Genomic DNA, 19310 nt, shown 5'->3' with positions numbered 1-19310 from the left:
TTTAACATAGGAGTTAGAATGAACAAATTCAGAGCTAAATCTATCATCATGAATCAACCTTGAAAACAAAATTCAGTGGAACAAAAAGAAGTTAAAGAATGATGTAGATAATGTAACATTTATATAAATTTTTTTTCTTTTTTTTCCAACTCCCAGGTGCTTGGAAAATAAATTTTAAAATATACAAAAAATTATATAGTTCAAGGATATGTAGCTAAACTATAAAAACCATTACGGAAAAGATAAACATAAAATTCATTACTTCTGGGGTGGGAAGGGGAAGAAAAATGAGAAGGCAAAGTTTAAAGTGATTTCAACTGAATCTGTAATATTATTTTTTAATCTGAAAGAGATGTTGCAAAATATTAAGGTTTGACAAAACTGGGTAGAGGCCCCATGGATATTAATTACATTATACTCTATACTTTTGATATGCTTAAAATATTTCATAATTAATGTAGAATGTTTCTAAAATGTAATACTAAATTTATGAACAATCTGTGAAGTAAAATGTTTATTTTTTTTGAAAAGAAATTGAATCACATTGCTGCTTTATGTTACCTTTCTCATACTTTTAGCTACTTCATGTACACGAGATCTTCCTTGATTGTCACTACAATTGGGAATTGGTAATCTGGTGCATCTCGTTAACACTTTTTCTCCTAAGATTTGTTACCCTTGGATCAGAAACAAGTAAAAAATATAGCAATACCTCAATATTACTTACTGAACAGGTGAGTGTGCCTGCTTATTATGCTATAAATTAATGTCTATAAGTTAAAATGTTTTCATTTCCTTTATGTTTTTCAAGAATGTGTTTTATTTGATTAAGGTCATTTGTGCTATAAAACAAAATGTAAAATTTAATAGGACACAAGCCTTTCTTCAGTGTTCTGCCTTGATTCATATTTCAAATCCAATCTACTTTTTTAATGTCCCATTTTTATTTGACAAGAAGGAAGTACCATTTGTTAAATTAATGTATTTTAAGCTATGAATGGGACATGTTTGCTTTGTAGTGTTGCAGAGCCGCAATTGAGTAAGTATACATTTTTACTGAGTAGAAAGAATAAAGTATAATTGGTTAATTTTATTTTGTATGAATTTGTTAAATATTTTCCTCTCGCCATTTTATAGGAATTTTGTAAAGAAACTTATTCCCATGAATATTTTAGTTAGGCATAGTTTGATTTTAAAGAATCAATAAACCTGTCAAATGAGCTCAAACAGGAGAGTAACCCACAAAGATAAAGATCCCTAAGAAAGTATACTTGAGCCTGCCAGGCGCGGTGGCTCACACCTGTAATCTCAGCACTTTGGGAGGCTAAGGCAGGTGGATTACCTGAGGTCAGGAGTTCAAGACCAGCCTGGCCAACAAGGTGAAACCCCATTCATACAAAAAATACAAAAATTAGCCAGGTATGGTGGTGCGTGCCTGTAATCCCAGCTACTTGTTAGGCTGAGGCAGGAGAATCGTTTGAACCCTGGAGGTTGCAGTGAGCTGAGATTGTGCCACTGCACTCCAGCCTGGGCAACAGAGTGAGACTCCAGCTCAAAAAAAAGTATACTTGAGCCTTATGGAATTGGACAAAATCAACCACTTCCTCCAACTCGCTCTGAGGCTAATGGTTTCTCATTTCCGCCCTTCTAATCACCTTTCTTCCAGTGGCCTTTCCGTAGACTTGTTTCCCTATGATTTTGGTTTACACACGGTTTTGGTTTGGCTTAGCATGAGTTCTGGCTTAGACTTTTACTAATTTTTCAGTTCATGTTCCTACAATATCTGATAGGTATATCATGTTAGTCTCACCAGTCAGTATATTGACTAGCTTTGGTTTGGTTGTACATTCCAGCCTAATCAGTGATGGCTGCCAGATTGGGGGTAAAGGTGAGATCAAATGGGATAAGCACAGTTGCCTAGGCTTGCTTCTTCCACTGGCTTGGGGTTAGTTTTTCAAAGAAAGGAACTGTGGACACCCCAAAATTGTCTATTATAGAGTGGATAATAAACATACACAGATATTTTTGAGTGACTTTCAAATAAATCATAAAACAACAAGGCATTGTGACTGCCTATAATCCCAACACTTTGGGAGGCTGAGATGAGAGGATCACTTGAATCCAGGATTTCAATACCAGCCTGGGCAACATAGCAAGACCCCATCTCTGGTAAAAAAGAAAGAAAGAAAAACAATAAACCATTGATTTAGTTTATTCTAATTATTATTTATTTTTTAGGTTGTTTTGGCTCTGATACTAAAGTGTCTCACCTTTTAAATAATGCCATCCAGTCTTTTTTATTTTGGCTTTTGATTACATTTGAAAAGTGTTTGAGAAACAGTTATTATTTTCCTATTATAAAATAAGTATAGGAAATTTGGAATATATAGTATAAAGACTATTAAAATCACCTATAATCTCAATAACCAGATACTTGAGTGAATATCTTTCAAGTCCTTTAAAAATGTGTATTTATTATAATTTGAAGCATTTCTAATCTTTTTATAAAAGATAAACCTGTACTTGAAAATGGAGAAAAAACCTAACAAAAAGGAGGAACTGACACTAGTGAATAATGTTTTAAAACTGGCTACTAAACTGCTAAAGGTAAGAATAGAATTGAAAATGGTTATAATGTGAAGTATGCTGTTCTGACATAATTTTTTTTTTGTTTATAGATATTACTTTGTATGTGGTTTTCATGATTATCCAAGTTGTTTCCAAATTATACTTGTGCACATACATACAATTTATATTTTACTTCTCATTGCAAAAGTGCTCGAACTAATCCAAATAATTTCTTTGGAAATTGTATATTAATAATATGTCTGGAGTATTGTAGAGGTTGGCATCTTTGGAAATGTATGCCTCCTACACCTTAAAATAGATATCAAAAAAGAAAATTTGTTGTTAACTTGGGAAGTTTTTTATTTTGTATTTCTCAGAGAAGTCTTCTGGTTGGCCTGAGTTAGCTTAAAAAGTAATAATACATAATTATCATAATAAATATATGTCATAAATAGACATTTAATTTTTGATAAAAAGGAATACAATTTTGGTGTATTTTATCTCATAGTAACTCTTTGGGGGTAATTTAATAAAACATTTTTTATCACTGCTTACAATATTCATTATGTTTTTAGTTCTTAAAAGGAAAATATTTTTTAAAATTTCAACTTCTATAACCAATTGAATATAATTGTTAGAGTTATTTATATGTTTTCAGAGAATGGTATGAAATTAGTTGTGTTTCAGTGTTACAGTTAATTCTTCAGTCAACTAAACAGTGTGAATTGGGTATAGACTGTGCACCACATAGTACTGAAGGGTTCAGAAGAAGTGGGTGGGGGGATAATAAGAAGCAATTAGAGATTGCTTTCTTTTTCAAATCCCTTTAATTATCCTGAGGAAGATGATGACATTTAAATAACAAGCAAGATAATAGAGGCAAACTCCATTTTTGACCAAAATGCTCAATGGGAAAAAATATCTTGAATTAATAGTTTTGTGTTTGCTTGACACATGTATATTAGGTATCTTCAGAGTGTAGGCACTGTGTAGGAGGGGGCTACAAAGGTGAGACTTAATGAGCAGCCACAATCTCAGAGCAAAGTATAAAAATGACTAGAATAACAAAGCACAGTAGTATGATTCTTTTTTATCATACATAGTCTCCTAGTCAGAAATCTGGGACTCAACATAGGTCGTACCTTCTTTCTCTCTCTCTTTACAGCCAAGAAATTCTCAAGTCCACTGATTCAGTCTTTTAAATATCTTCCAATTCATCCTCTTCTCTATTAGTACTGCCCTATGTGAGATCCTTGTCTCTCACTTAAGCTTTTGATACACTGAACTCCTTACAGATATTCTTGCTTCTGGTCTCATTGCTCCCTAGTCTTTCTTCTACATTGCTGGCCCAATGATCTTTCTTCCTTGTACTTGGGCCCTAACAATGCTGAGCAACCTGTAGGAATTCAGATGTGTCATGTTCTCAGGTGTCTTTTAGCATATTTACTCCCCACCGTCCACAAAGTTTCAGGAGCACCTTCCTCTGTGGCCCCATTATTTGCTTTTTGTATGTACCTTTGAAATGGGACTTTCATATTTTAATTATTTGTTGCATGTCTACTAAACTGTAAGGTCCTTAGTTCAGGGACTGCATCTTAACTTCCCAGAGCCTAGCACAGGGCTTGGCATATAATAGAACTTTAAATATTTGAATTAACCAATTAATTAATTCATGTATTTGAAAATGAATTGACTCAAAGAGGAGTTTTTACATGTTATAATCTCGTCAGAAAATTTGGCCAATTTCTAATTGTTCTACCAAAAGGTATTGTTCTCCTTCAGTTTCTAGTCTAGTTCTTACATTAAAAAATGTTCTCTAGCCTCTTTATAATAGCTTAAGGGACAGAAATTGGAGTTACACATTTAGTCACAGAGTTCTTTTAAAGGAAGTTCCTTTTTCCTTTAAAACCATTAAAACTATTGTTAAAATTTACTTGTTTCAAGTTTAACCAAGTTTATCCTTTCTAAAAGCATCCATAATTGGTAACTTTTTTGAAAGTGTTTTTTAAAAGTTCTCATTGTATATTCTGAATTAGCTTAGTAATTCTTTTTGAATTTCTGGGACTGACTTTTTTTTCTCTTCTGCTAGGAGTTGGACAGTCCTTTTAGATTATATGGGCTTACGATGAATCCGCTGCTTTATAACATCACCCAGGTTGTTATCTTGTCAGCTGTTTCTGGTGTTATCAGTGACTTGCTTGGATTTAATTTAAAGGTAAGAGGTTGCAAGTACTTTTTATTTCTTAGTTTCGTGTTGCATTTTTGTTGCGCCCATTTTACCCTCACATGCACAGTAATGCGGTCATTTTGGTAACATTGCAATTAGTGAATATTTCACATTTAATTTCAAAGAATTATATATATTTATGTTTTATAATACTGCAGGAATTTCTAACTTGGAACAGTATTTATTATAAATAGAAGTCTTGTGTAGGACAAGTAGAAGTATTTGTTTTTTTTTATTTTTTATTTTGAGATGGAGTCTGCTCAGTCGCCCAGGCTGGTGTGCAGTTGCGCGACCTTGGCTCACTGCAACCTCCACCTCCCGAGTTCAAGCAGTTCTCCTGCCTCAGCCTCCCGAGTAGCTGGGACTACAGGTGTGCACCACCACGCCTGGCCAATTTTTGTATTTTTAGCAGTGACAGTGTTTTGCCGTGTTAGCCAGGCTGGTCTCAAACTCCTGACCTCAAGTGATACACCCACCTTGGCCTCCCAGAGTGCTGGGATTGCAGGTGTGAGCCACTGCGCCCAGCAAAAAGTATTTATTTTTACTAATAAAACTTTAATTTAGGTGATAAAAAAGAAAAAAGCCCTATTTCTATTTTTGGCCAAAAGTTGTATTATTTATCTGTATAGCAATGCATACATCTTCCAATATATGCACAACTAACTGTTAGGAAGGTGTAAGTTAATCATATTAAACAAGTACTATATATATAGCCACTTCTCAAGAGAAAGCAATAGAAATCTGATTTTCACATTTTTGTTTGTGTTTAAGGTGAGTTCTTCTTAAAAGGATAAAGGAGTTAAAATATTAGAAACTGCACTTGTTTGTGAATGAAGTTTGAATTTAAAAATGGTATTATATGATATAATTTAAGCTTTGATATTAAAACTGGCTTGTCACCACTTTTATTTTTTTTTTTCTAGCTGTGGAAGATTAAATCATGACGATTCAAAGAAAAGAAGATGTAGCCTCTTTTCCAGAATAAGAGTACTGACTAAGCTGCCTGGAAGCTTGTCACTGATTCTTTGCTTCAGGAGTCTCAGCTAGGGAGTTGAAGTGTTTACATCAGACTGTCTTGTGCAATTCTTATATTTATTTTACTTGTTCACTTTTTTTTACATTTATTTTAGTCTTTATATTTTATTTTTAAGCATTGATGTACTTAGTTGTTGAAAGGGTGATGAAACTGATATCCAGATACTTGAGATCCTGGTAATTGGTCATAAATAATTGGCAAAATAACAAATTGTGAAAATAGAAGCCATTGCTCAGCACCGTTTCTCCATCAATGCCGTGAACTTGCCTTACTTGAGGAAAAATTCTTTAACTTTGGAATATTGCATTGAACTCAGCTATACACATAAAACATTTTCTTTGGTAAATCAAGATCCAGTCAGGGTTTCTCTTGAATTATTTTGGAATAATGCCAGGATCCAAACTGATTAAGTTACAGTTTAAGCACCCTTCAGTATTAATATATACGGTATTATATAACAGGTCAATAAGTGCTCTTTGATGATAAAACTTGTAATAGAGCAATAATTGTAAATGGTTACCATACTGTAAGATATTTTGATAAAAATTAACTAGTAATACTTGTATTTATTTGAAACACTGGGCTGTTTGCACAGCTCCAACTGTGCATGCTCAAAATGTGCACTTTTTAAAATTGTTACTTTTAATGCGTATCTTTATATGGGATCTGTTATAGTGTACTAGGGCATGATATGGTATCCTTTTGAGTGAGGTATATACTCATCTCACAAGTGAAGTGCCTATTGATATTACTAAAGTACATTATGTTTACTCAAGTAAATAATTTTCTCCCCATGGTACACTCTAGTGTAGGCTATTCATACCACACTCAAATGAACAACTTAAGAATAAGGCTAAGAACCAACAAAATATTTCTCTAATTGCTAGTTATAAAACTATATCCAAATTTTCAGAAAAAACAGCTTCAGCTTGCAAATTCTATCCTCTAAACTTATCTGGTGCATTCTCCCCACCCCACCCCCATTATATAAGGGCTATTTTAGATGCTTTTAACCTCCCCAACGAATAATTTGCCAAGTGTCCAATGAGAACTTACCATGTTGGTGTGTTAGGTAAATCGGGCAAATATGATAGTGTCTTACATTGGGCCTTGATTTTAAGTTGTTATATTTGTACAATCGAGTATTTTAGAAATTACATGAAACATGAAATGGTTTTTGCAATTTTTTTTTAAACTGGGCATCTGGTTTCTAAAAATTTATTTGAAACAATCTAGAATTTTCTTGGTGCAAAGTGTATCATGTGGAATATCCTCATATTTTTACCATATTTTAAGAACTTTCAGACGATTAATTGTAAATAATTTATTTGATTGGTGCAGTTCTAATCCCTAAATCATAATCTTAAAATCAGGAATGTGTGGAGAACAGAGCCATGTCATATCACTTTGCTCTTACCATTCCTTTTGATCAGCCTCAATTCAGCCTCATTGTGTAATATGTTTTTTCTTTCTATGAGAAACGACAGAAAGAATTTCATTTTATTTGCCTATGTTCAAATATGTTTAATAATGACCAAAGTGCATTCTGAGTTTTTTCAAGGAATGTAATACTGGAGCTTTAAGAACATACTTAGTTTCTCATGTGAAAACTTAGGCTTTGTCTGATGTTTTTTCTTCCTCTATTGTCTAATGTTGAGGTTGTTTTTAGGAATTATATTTTATAAACTTTTTCAAAATAAGGTACATGCCTATACAGAACTTAACATTTTGCACAGACTATATCAAATATATTTTGAGAAAAAAAGTACGGCATGAGTTCTGTTAGGAATAAAAGATGAAACTATTGTATCTCACAAAAAATCTTATTTCAGAATGGAAATATTTTTGAGAAAAGTAGCTGAGTATACTGGTTTAAGAAAATGCTCGTTTTAGATTGAGGTTAACTTAGAGTTGGGAGTTGATTTATTAAGTACAGTATACCTCTCAACAGTTTATTAATAATATGTTGAATTATGTCAGTGTGGGCAGCAGTAGAATACTAAAAGGAAAATGTCATTTTAAGCAATTTCAGAACATTAACTGAACTATTTTCAAAGCAGAAAAATTGACATTGCTGCCTTTAAGAATACCATGAATGTAAGAAATTGAAAGAAATTGTAAAATATCACATAATATAGAAATGGCAGTTCAAAGAGAATCGTGGCAGATGTTGTGTGTGAACTGTTGTTTCTTTGCCACATGTGTTGTATTTGAAAGTTTGACAGTAAGTTTAAAATAAAACATTCTATGACTGGCAGTGGTTTTTTTTTTTTAATTTTCAGGTCATATAAATTTCTATGATAATTTTGTGTTTACTTAACATAAAATTTAGTTAGATTTGGGGGGAGTGAAAATAAATTTTTATAACTTTCCAACATTTTAGATTTTGTTATGATTCTTAGAACATGAAAGAATAATACATACACAGATTTTTCATCACCAAAATGATATTATATCACTAATGTTTGTTTGCTTGTTTGTTTTTGAATACAGCAAACTGGCTGTGGCCTGAAATATTAAAGCTTATTGTGAAAAGATAGTGGTTTTTTTTTTTTTTGGAGACAGAGTCTCACACTGTCACCCGGGCTGGAGTGCAGTGGCGCAATCTTGGCTTACTGCAACCTCTGCCTCCCAGGTTCACGCCATTTTCCTGCCTCCGCTTCCCGAGTAGCTGGGATTACAGGCACCCACCACCATGCCCCGCTAATTTTTTGTGTTTTTAGTAGAGACGGGGTTTCTCTATGTTGGCCAGACTGGTCTCAAACTCCTGATCTCATGATCTGCCCGCCTCGGTCTCCCAAAGTGCTGGGCTTATAGGCGTGAGCCACTGCACCCGGCCAATAGTGGTGTTTTTAAACAAATGATTTTGCCACATGAATTTAGCATGAGAGACTGTGATCAACAGTAGGATGGTTAAACATTCTAATATTTCTGTTATCTGATTGGTCCAAGTGTTCACTGGGCTTAAATTAATCTAGGACTATTCAAGTGCACTTTCAAACTTACTTTAAGCTTACAAATGGCTCTTTTAATGAATCTCCCTTCATACTTCAAAATAGCAATATGACTGGCACCTCTTAATTGTTTGCTGTATCACTTAGAACATAATTCTCAACCTTTTTTCTGCCAAGCCTATACAAAAAGACACTACAAATGCTTAACAGTAGCACTGGCTCCCCAAAGTACTTACTGCCTGGGGAATCTAAAAGGCCATTAGGGATGGGAAAAACCCAAGTGTTTTTTTCTACTCTCACACCATTCAGCATAACACTTCTGATACCAGATTCTCTGGCAGACACCAACTGGGTGTTTTAGAATTTAACTCAGCTCTAACACTACACCTGAAAGAATGTCAGATCCCACAGGTTGAGGGCTCATTCCCACAAGACTGCCCCCACTTCAGATGCCAGGCACAAGACCCAGGTTGTGATCTGGCTCCCCATCAGGGTTCCTACGACCCTCTTCTTGGGTTCAATTAATTTGCTAGAGAAACGTTTAACTTTTACAGGTTTATTATAAAGGATACAGATGATGGAGGAGATGCATAGGCAAGGTATGGGGGAAGGAGTGTGGAGCTTTCATGCCCTGTCCAGAGTGTGCCACATTCCTGGAGGCTCCATGTGTTGTGCAACCCAGAAACCCTCCAAATCCCATGGTTGAGGGATTTCTATAGAGACTTCAAATCACATAGGCATGATTAATAAACTCCACTTCCAGCCTCTCTGGAGGGAAGGTGGAACTGAAAGTTCCAAGTTTATAATCATGGTTTGGTTCTTCTGGTGACTGGCCCTCATTTAGGAGCCCAACAAGAGTTGCCTCCTTGCAGTAAAAGACATTCCTATTACCTGCAATTTACAAAGCTTTTAGGAACTGCGTGACAGGAACTAGAGTCAAAGACCAAATATTAGAACAAAAGATTCTCCTAGCACCCTTGTCATTCAGGAAATTACAAGAGCTTTAGGAGCTCTGCCAGCGACTGGGGGCAGAGACCTGTGTATATATATAATTTCAGAGAGGTGGTACAGATACACTTTCAAGAAGTATTCCCCAAGTGATTTGTAAAATTTGTTCCACTTAACCACTTGTCACCACCTTGAGAATTATTGGCTTAAGATACAAAATTTTGTAGAACGTGTAAAAGAAAATAAAATTTAAGGACCCTCCAAACTTCCCATGCCCAGGGGAAGTTAAGTCCTAGAGGCAGAGTAACATAGCATATTTGCCCCTTCTGCTTCTTAGATTGTAGATTAACTTTCTTCCTTATTGTTCTTGTTCTGTAAATGACTAGGTAAGACCAGAGACCAGACTCCTGCCTCTTCTAGTCCCTAATCTTTGTTATAGATTAACTGCCTCTTTTATTGTCCTATACCTAAATCAGACCAGGTGGAGCAAAAGACCCCCATGACTGTTACATCTTCAGTGTGGAATATTAAATATACCTTTTAAGAGAAAGAAAGACCACCTCAGCTAATTAGATCATTGAATTATACATTAAACCTTCCATAGAAAGATGTAGGAATTCTGTTAAGCTCCCCTAAACTTTGTCTATATAAATGATCCCAAACTTCTAGACTTCAGAACACTGACTTCCATCCTTTGGAATATGTGCTTCCCCGGGGGCTGTTGTCAAACTTTGTGCTTGAGTAAACTTACTCAAACTTAGATTTTTTTTTTCTTTCCTTGAGATGGAGTCTCACTGTATCGCATAGGCTGGAGTTTAGTGGCACGATCTCAGCTCACTGCAGCCTCCACCTCCCAGGTTCAAGTGATTCTCATGCCTCAGCTTCCCAAATAGCTGGAATTACAGGCATGCGCCACCGTGCCTGGTTAATTTTTGTATTTTTAATAGAGGTGGGGGTTTCACCATGTTGGCCAGGCTGGTCTTGAACTCCTGACCTTAGGTGATCTGCCCCCCTTGGCCTATGTGCTGAGATTACAGGCGTGAGCCACTGTGCCTGGCCAATTTACTGGATTCTAACCCTTTTGATTATTTTAGGTTGACAGATGTAAATTCCATGAGATATTAACTGTATTTACCACTATTCTCAGCACCTGGAACAGTGCCTGATACACAGAAATATCACAATATATTTACCTAATGTGTGACTTGAGTCAAATAGGACCTTCGACACCACTCATTCCAAAGTCCCTATTTTACCACATGAAAAAAACAGGACCCAAAAGAGGTTAAGAAGCTTGCCCAAGGTTGCACAATTACCCAATGATAGAATCCAAACTCTCCGTATCCCCTTTGCAGGTATACATTCTATAATCGTATCTTTGTGTAAGCATTTGGCACCTCTTGACTGATCAAAATTGTTCATCATAGGAAGAATACCCTGGGGAGAACAAAGATATTGATAAATTATCTGTCCATTTTTGTAGTGAGGTCATATACAAACTAATAAACCTTGGCAATAGGAAAACGTCAGAATTCATCTTGACATCTGCCTGTTCAACTCTGCTGTGTGCCCTAATGGAAAGAACATATGCATTGGCATCAGGCTTCTTTTACAATCTTGAGCAAATTACTTAACCTCTGTGAGCTTTGGTTTACTCAGCTGTAAATTACTAACAGTAATACCTATCTTACAGGGCTATTAGGAGGATTAATGAGATAACATATGTAAAGCACCTAGCAAGGAACTGATGTGTTGGTTATGCAGGAATATTGGTTCTCTTCACCTTTCTCACCAAGAAAAACAAGTAACAGCCTAGGGCAATTAACAAAAATTTCCAAGCTAAATCATTCATATTACATAAGATATCACATGCACCCCCACCAAATATGAGAACTATTAAGAATCATCCTTCTTATAAACTATCATTCTTCTGTATGTGAAAAATACAGGAATGAGACTTTCCTCCCAGGAGAAACCATGAATTCAGCAAAGCCATGAAGTAAAAAGGAGGTAGTGATAATGGAGAAAGGAGAAGAAAGTAACAGAAACTGCCCAAAACTGGCAGGAGCAGAGAAACCGAGCAACAGCTTGGGTAGTAACTTTTAGACCTTTAACATATCATTACAATGCTAAAATCCCTGCCCCTAAATGAAGATGGCCACCATGTTGTATATATACAATGTATGAAGAAGCATGTTTGGGGACTGCACCTGTGTGTTTGGAACTCCACCCTGAGCATGTTATATACCTCCCCTGCCTCTCATCTAACTCTTCGCAATCCCCTGACTCGTATTGCTCCAGGAGAAGATGCCTTTAGAGCAAGAGCTCCCCTTCTCTATTCTGGCCACTGAATAAAACACTTCTCTACTCTGGCCACTGAATAAAACCCAACTGCCTTTTCCAATTGGACCTACTTTCTTTGCAGCTGATACAAAGTAGGGAAGGTACTCAGTTTACTGTGTCACATGTGAACAGTTTAGTATGGCTGGAGAAAATGATATTTAGGCAAGAGTAGAAGATAATGCTGGAAGATGACTTTGTGGAGCCAAGAAATTTGAATTTTATCTTCAAGATGAGGACTGCCTAGCACAGTGCCTGATGTCCTAGTTGCTTGGTGAGTACAACACTGAGATGTCACCATCTTCACTAGGATACTTAGTAAACAGCTCCAGACTGAGATTGATTGATTGATTGATTGATATTTTGAGGCAGGGCCTTGCTCTGTTGCCCAGGCTGGAGTGCAGTGGTGCAATCACGGCTCACTGCAGCCTCAACCTCCTAGACTGAAGTGATCCTCCCACTTCAGCCTCCCAACTAGCTGGGACTACAGGTGTGCACCACCACACTCAGCTCATTTTTTATTTTTATGTAGAGACAGGGTCTCACTAAGTTTTCAGGGCTGGTCATTTTTTAAATTTAAAATTTAGTATATACTAAGGGTTCTATTCACTATGCTAGAATTTTTTATGTAACTAAAATATTGACGTGGTACAAGTTTGTATCCAAGGGTGTCTCAGTCCATTTAGTGTTGCTATCTAGGAATACCTCAGACTGGGTAATTTATTTTTAAAAGATATATTTGACTTATGGTTCTGCAGGCTGTAAAAGAAGCCTGGCACCAGCATCTGCTTCTACTGAGGGTCTCTGACTGCTTGCACTCATCAGGGAAGGGAAGAGCCAGCATGCACAGAGATCACATGGGGAGAGAGGAAGCAAGTGTGGGGAGAGAAGTGCCACGCTCTTTTTAACAACCAGGTATCATGGGAACTAATAGAGTCAGAACTCATTGCTAGGAGGATGGCACCAAGACATTTAGGCAGAGATGAGTAAATCATGAGTAAGACATTCATGATTTGTCCTGTGACCCAAACACCCCTCATTGGGCCCCATCTCCAACATTGGGAGTCAAATTTCAACATGAGATTTGGAGGGGTCAAACAAACTATGGCACAGGATATATAGAATTAAGGTGACCTCAGTTTCTTTCTCCACCTTTGTTGTTTTTGTTTGTCTTTTGAGAGAGGGTCTCATTCTGTTTCCTAGGCTGGAGTGCAGGAGTGGGATCATGGCTCACTGAAGCCTCCCAGGCACAAGTGATCCTCCCACCTCAGCCTCCTAAGTAGCTGGGACCACAGGCGCAGGCCACCACGCCCAGCTAATTTTTGTATTTTTTGTAGAAACGAGGTTTCTCCTGTTGCCGAGGCTGGTCTTGAACTCCTGAGCCCAAATGATCCACCCTCCTGCCCCGGTCTCCCAAAGTGCTGGGATTACAGGTGCGAGTCACTGTGCCTGGCCTTTCTTCAGCTTTGAATGATAGAGTTGATTTATAATTATTTGCAAAGTGACACCATTTTTAAAAAATTTACAGAATAGCTCAAGTTATCTTGCACTATGGTGAAGATCACAGGCTCTGGAATCAAGCAGAGCTGGGACTGACTTGAAGCATGTATATGGCCTTGGGCAAGTTACTTAACCTCCGTAATCCTCATCTGTAAAATGAGATAGGAAGCAACTAATACTGGAGCCTCATGTGGTTCTTGTGAGTGTGAAATTAAGAGATATCTGTGTAACGGGCATGGACTTGTTCCACAACACTCCCTAAATCTGGCTTTGAGTACCTATTCAAAAGGTATCAAGTCAGGCTGGGCACAGTGGCTCACACCTGTAGTCCCAGCACTCTGGGAGGCCGGGAGTTGGAGACCAACCTGGGTAACATAGCAAGACCCTGTCCCTATGAAAAATGTAAAAATTAGCCAGGTATGGTGGCATGGCATATGCCTGTGGTCCCAGCTACATGGGAGGTTGAGATGGGAGGGTCACTTGAGCCCAGGAGTTTGAGGTAGCAGTGAGATATGATTATGCCACTGCACTCCAGCCTGGGCAAAAGAGCAAGACCCTGTCATATAAAAAAAAAAAAAAAAAAAAAAAAAAGAATCAAAAAGAGAATCAACCTGTTATGTGTGGAGGAGCCCCTCCTTCCTAGATTGGCACAAAAGCCCAGGGGCTTCAGCTAATGCCTGAAAAACATGGAATTGGGTTGCTCTTTGTTCTCTGGTGGCATCTGTACTTCTATCTTGGTGCTTTCTGGTGCCCGGCCAACTCCCCCTGCGCCTGCTGGGTGTGGATGCTGCAGCCCGCTCAGCAGTGCTCCTCACAGAGGTCCTCCCTGCTGACCCCAGGCTCAGCCTCAAGATCCTCACCTCTGCTACAAGGCCTCAGATCCCAGAATCCTTCCACACGTACCTCCTAGCCATGCGCCATTAGGCACACCTGCAACCTGTCTTGGGCAGGAGCACCTCTACCAGCAACTCCCACCCCCTCAGTCTCCACCGCCTCTTCTCAATTCACCAGACTTTCAAACCAAAGCCTGGGTGAGTAGTTGTCCTCGGGGACTTGACAACTTCTGTTTTCAGCCTAGAAACTCCAAAGGCAATAATACCCTTAGAGGGGAGGGAATTAGTCTCAAAATAGAATTGTATGACTATCTTCTGGTCGTCTTGGAATAGGGGAAAGAAAGACATTGCCCATTCTTTTGAGTCTCTTCCAATAGCAAATTATCTTGCCACTTAGAGAAATTCTTAGTTCAGAGTTTGACACATAGTAATCCTACAATAACTGTTAACTATTAGTACTATCATTTTTATATGGCTCCCCTTTGGACAATAGGCAAGAATTCAAAGTGATTTCAGTAAATAAGACCAACTAGAAAATGAACTTGGAGAAACCAAAGCTGTCTGAAGAAAGAAATCTAAGTTGTTAAAAGGATGAAATATAAAGGCTTTGGGAGAAAACACTTGGATTACTCGATATGGAAAATTTTTAAAATGGAAAGCCTACCTTTGTGTTTAAGCATATGACAGTTTATGGCAAAGACCTGATCATTCTTCATCAACCCTAGGATTTAAAATAACACATAGTCATTTGACTTGTATTGTTAGATCTGGGCTAGCCATTCACAAAAAAACTATCAATTATTCCCTCAACATGGAGTGTTTTTGGTTTTTGTTTTTGTTTTTGTTTTTTGAGACAGAGTCTTGCTCTGTCGCCAGGCTGGAGTGCAGTGGTGTGATCTCGGCTCACTGCAACCTCCACCTCCTGGATTCCAGCGATTCTCGTGCCTCAACTTCCCAAGTAGCTGGGATTACAGGCACATGCCACCACACTCAGCTAATTTTTGTATTTTCAGTAGAGACAGGGTTTCACCATGTTGGCCAGGATGATCTCAATCTCCTGACCTCGTGATCCGCCTGCCTCAGCCTCCCAAAGTGCTGGGATTACAGGTGTGAGCCACTGCCAACATGAAGTGTTAACAGAAGCTGTGGATTCTCCAACCCTAATGATGCCTTGGGCAGTTTTGAAGTTCACCTTCTTGCAGAGAACATTGGCTTAGTGGATACATTCGGGTTCTACTCAACATTGTGATTCTACATATGCTTTTCCACATAGCAGGTGATCCTGAAAATCATATTTTTTACAATGGTATATTTTTCATGTCAGTTGACTATGCATAGAAGGAAGGTCCTGCTGTAAGTATCAAGAACATAGGTTTGTACCTTTGCATTCAGACAGATTTCCTGGTGACCTGGAGTAGCCATTTATCCCATCTGAATAAAGATGGGACAGAATTAGAATTACTTGATTTAATCCTCATTCTGCTTTAACACTCAGAGATATTTTTCCTTCAAATGTTCTTTCTCTATTGCTAATAAGCAGTAGAATTAAGAATTCTTTTATTCTCAGAAAGCAGACTGTGGTCATAATTTACTAATGTAAATATTTAATTTAAATTGTTTTTCTTTTTTTGGAGACAGAATCTCGCTATCTTGCCCAGGCTGGAGTGCAATGGCACAATCTCGGCTCACTGCAACTTCTGCCTACGGGTTCAAGTGATTCTCCTGCCTCAGCCTCCAGAGTAGCTGGAACTACAGGTGCCCGCCACCATACCCGACCAATTGTTTTGTATTTTAAATTTTGTTTCTAAAAGGAAATTAAAAAGCTGTCTTGTGGAGGACTTCAGCTACCCCATTATTCTAGCAGAGTGTTTTCATCAGTTGTCCTAATTTGAGGAAGTCTATTTTTTTGTGGGACAGGTAATTTAAGACACTCTTGTTTCTTACCATGCCCCATCACTTTAGCAAATTAGGCTTTTTCACTGCTTCCTGAGTGAATTTTCACTTGTTTTGGGTTGGTAGGATTAAGCAATCGCACTTTTAAGCAGAGCCTTGGTGTTCAGGCGTGAACCTCTTCAGTTTCAGGTTTTCCTAATTCCTTGAAATCAGCCTGTCTTAATTCAGCCATTTTACCAGGAGTTAATTAGACTGCATCTCATTAGGAGGCCCTTGTTTTAAAACTCTGCGAACAGAAGTTTCTTCTCCCATTGATCTTCTACCCATCTCTAAAATGTAGCTCTTGGTGGCAATTATCTGTCTTATTCTAAATAGTGAATCCCAGGATTGGGACACAGGACCCTTGACTAATTTCCATTTCATTTTTCCCTCTGTGCTCCAATCCCCACCAGGTACTAGACTCTGATTGCCACCCTGAGAGCTGGTGACAAAACCTCTGCCTTTGGCTCTTTGTGTATTGTTTAGCTTGGCCTTCTCTTTCCAATTTAATTTTTTTATCCTCTTCACACATCTTATAAAATTGCTAGGTAGACATATCATTTAAGCCAGCCTAACTTTGCCACTCTAATGGTGCATAACATTTATGTAGCAAGGTTGTAAGATGCTCATCAAAGTTTATGTCTTACCATTTTTATTTTTGTTATTTATTTTATTTTATTTTATTTTTTATTTTTGAGACAGGGTCTCTCTGTGTTGCCCAGGCTGGACTGCAGTGGTGTAATCATGGCTCACTGTAGCCTCCACCTCTCAGGCTCAAGCTGTTCTCCCACCTCAGCCTTCCAAGGAGCTGGGGCCATAGGTGTGTGCCACCATGCCTGGCTAATTTTTTAATTTTACATAGAGACGGGCCTCCCTATGTTTCCCAGGCTGGTCTCGAACTCCTGGGCTCAAGTGATCGTCCTGCCTTGGCCTCCCAAACTGTTGGGATTATAGGAGTGAGCCATTGTGCCAGGCCCATTTTTATATGTTTCAAAACACGTAGTGTAGGTCTTTGAACATAGGTACTCATTGAGTGGAGGGTAAGGGAGAGCATCAGAAAGAGATGAGAGGTTTGCTTAGAATATGATGTCTTCATAATGGGCTTAACACTAGCTGCCTTTCAGAATGACTTAGATTATCTTTAAAACCATATTAACAACTCTGCCCCACCCCCAGAGATTCCAATTCAATTTGTCTGAGAAGACTTTTTTTTTTAAGCCCCAAAGCTATTCTTGGTGAGTCAGAATTGTCATTATTAAAACACTGATCAAAAACATTTTTGGACAAATGATGAAGACATTGTGAGTGGGTACAATGATTGAGGAGGCTGGGACAAATGTTTCCATTATGTTGACATCTTAAAAGTTTTGTGCCCTAAATAATGTGGCAGTATTTTCCTTTTGACATTTCTTAGGCCCAGAGGCCCTGGTTAATATAGTTAAGCTTTGTGTCCCCACCCAACTCTCATCTTGAATTATAATTCCAAGGTGTTGAGGGAGAGACCTGGTGGGAAGTGACTGGGTCATGGGGGTGGTTCCCCCATGCTGTCTCCTGATGGTGAGGGAGTTCTCACGAGACCTGATGGTTTATAAATGGCAGTTTCCCCTGGGCTTTTCACTCTGTCTCACCTCCTATCATGTAAGATGGGCCTGCTACCATTCCGCCATGATTGTAAGTTTCCTGAGACCTCCCCAGCCATGCAGAACTGGGAGTCAATTAAACCTCTTTCCTTTATAAATTACCCAGTCTCGGCTAGCATCTTTATAGCAGTGTGAAAACGTACTAATACACCGGTGATCCTAGTTATATGCTGACAGTAAATGTAAATAATGCTGTTCCTTCCTCAGGGACTTAAGATAGATGATTTGTTCCAACAGAATATGTCAGCTGAGTGGTGTCAGTGACATTTAACCCCGTTCCCCTGAGTGCTTATGTGTGGCAAACAGTTACAGCAGCAAGTCTTTTAGGAACTTTGTTTCAAGAGGGTGTTAAAGAAGAAATTAACAGTTGGTGCAGAAATGGAAGTGATCCAAACTACCCACCATATCTAGTCCTTAAATCAGCACAAAGCCTGCCTTCCTCCCTTCCTCACTTCTGTATGGTCTGAGCTCAGTGAAGAGAGCTGCCTACACTTCAGTTGATTATTCATTTATTTACTTATTTATTTTTGAGGCAGAGTCTCACTCTGTCACCCAGGCTGGAGTGCAGTGGTGCGATCTCGGCTCACTGCAACCTCCGACTCCCTGGTTCAAGCGATTCTCTTGCCTCAGCCTCTTGAGTAGCTGGGATTACAGGTGCCCGCCACCACGCCCAGCTAATTTTTGTATTTTTAGTAGAGACGGGGTTTCACCATGTTGGCCAGGATGGTCTCGATCTCCTGACCTCATGATTTGCCTGCCTCGGCCTCCCAAAGTGCTGGGATTACAGGCGTGAGCCACTGCGCCCGGCTTGATAATTTAATCCTTAGAAGAGAAAACTTTAAAAAAACGAACAATCTACACCAGTGATTATCAAAGTGTGGTTCAGGGATCTCCGGGGGTTTTTCAAGACTCTTTCAGGGGTCTGCAAGGTTAAAATCACATATAGGTAAAAGACCCATCAAAGTGTAGTATGAAACAATGGGTTTTAATGTAACAGAATAAAAAGTATATTGTGTGGTTTTAGATTCTACCCAATGACTTAACCTACCACGTGTCAAGTTTTGGTATAGCATAAAAGAACATCCACAGTTACCGGAAGGGGCTAATAAAATATTTTTCTTTTCCAACAACATATCTGTGTGAGGCTGGGTTTTCTTCATGTACTTTAAAACAATAGATCAAAACAAACTGAATGAGGAAGCACAATAAGAACATAGCTATCTTCTTTCTTTGCTAATATCTTTATTGAAGCACAGTATCATGAACATAGACTGCACATATTTAAAGTGTACGATTTGGTAAATGTTGACATATACATGCAATAAAACTTCA

At 38.2% G+C, this 19310-nt stretch overlaps 1 protein-coding gene across 6 annotated transcripts in view; it reads left to right on the top strand.

The window, feature by feature from the left end:
* Positions 1-8088, top strand: part of PHTF2 (putative homeodomain transcription factor 2) — a 160894-nt gene extending 152806 nt beyond the window's left edge. For all 6 annotated transcript variants that reach the window (XM_063667679.1, XM_063667680.1, XM_054493974.2 and 3 more), the window contains 4 exons: positions 579-734; positions 2512-2607; positions 4658-4783; positions 5719-8088. In XM_063667679.1, coding sequence (XP_063523749.1) covers positions 579-734; positions 2512-2607; positions 4658-4783; positions 5719-5739 — 399 coding nt within the window. In that variant the 3' untranslated portion in view covers positions 5740-8088. The remainder of the gene's footprint in view (positions 1-578; positions 735-2511; positions 2608-4657; positions 4784-5718) is intronic.
* The last annotated feature ends 11222 nt before the right edge of the window (positions 8089-19310 follow it).

This window comes from Pongo pygmaeus, chromosome 6 (assembly GCF_028885625.2).
Source record: "Pongo pygmaeus isolate AG05252 chromosome 6, NHGRI_mPonPyg2-v2.0_pri, whole genome shotgun sequence".
Taxonomy (NCBI): Eukaryota; Metazoa; Chordata; class Mammalia; order Primates; family Hominidae; genus Pongo; species Pongo pygmaeus.
The sequence above is the reverse complement of the archived record's forward strand: the minus strand, read 5'-3'. Positions and strand labels throughout refer to the sequence as shown.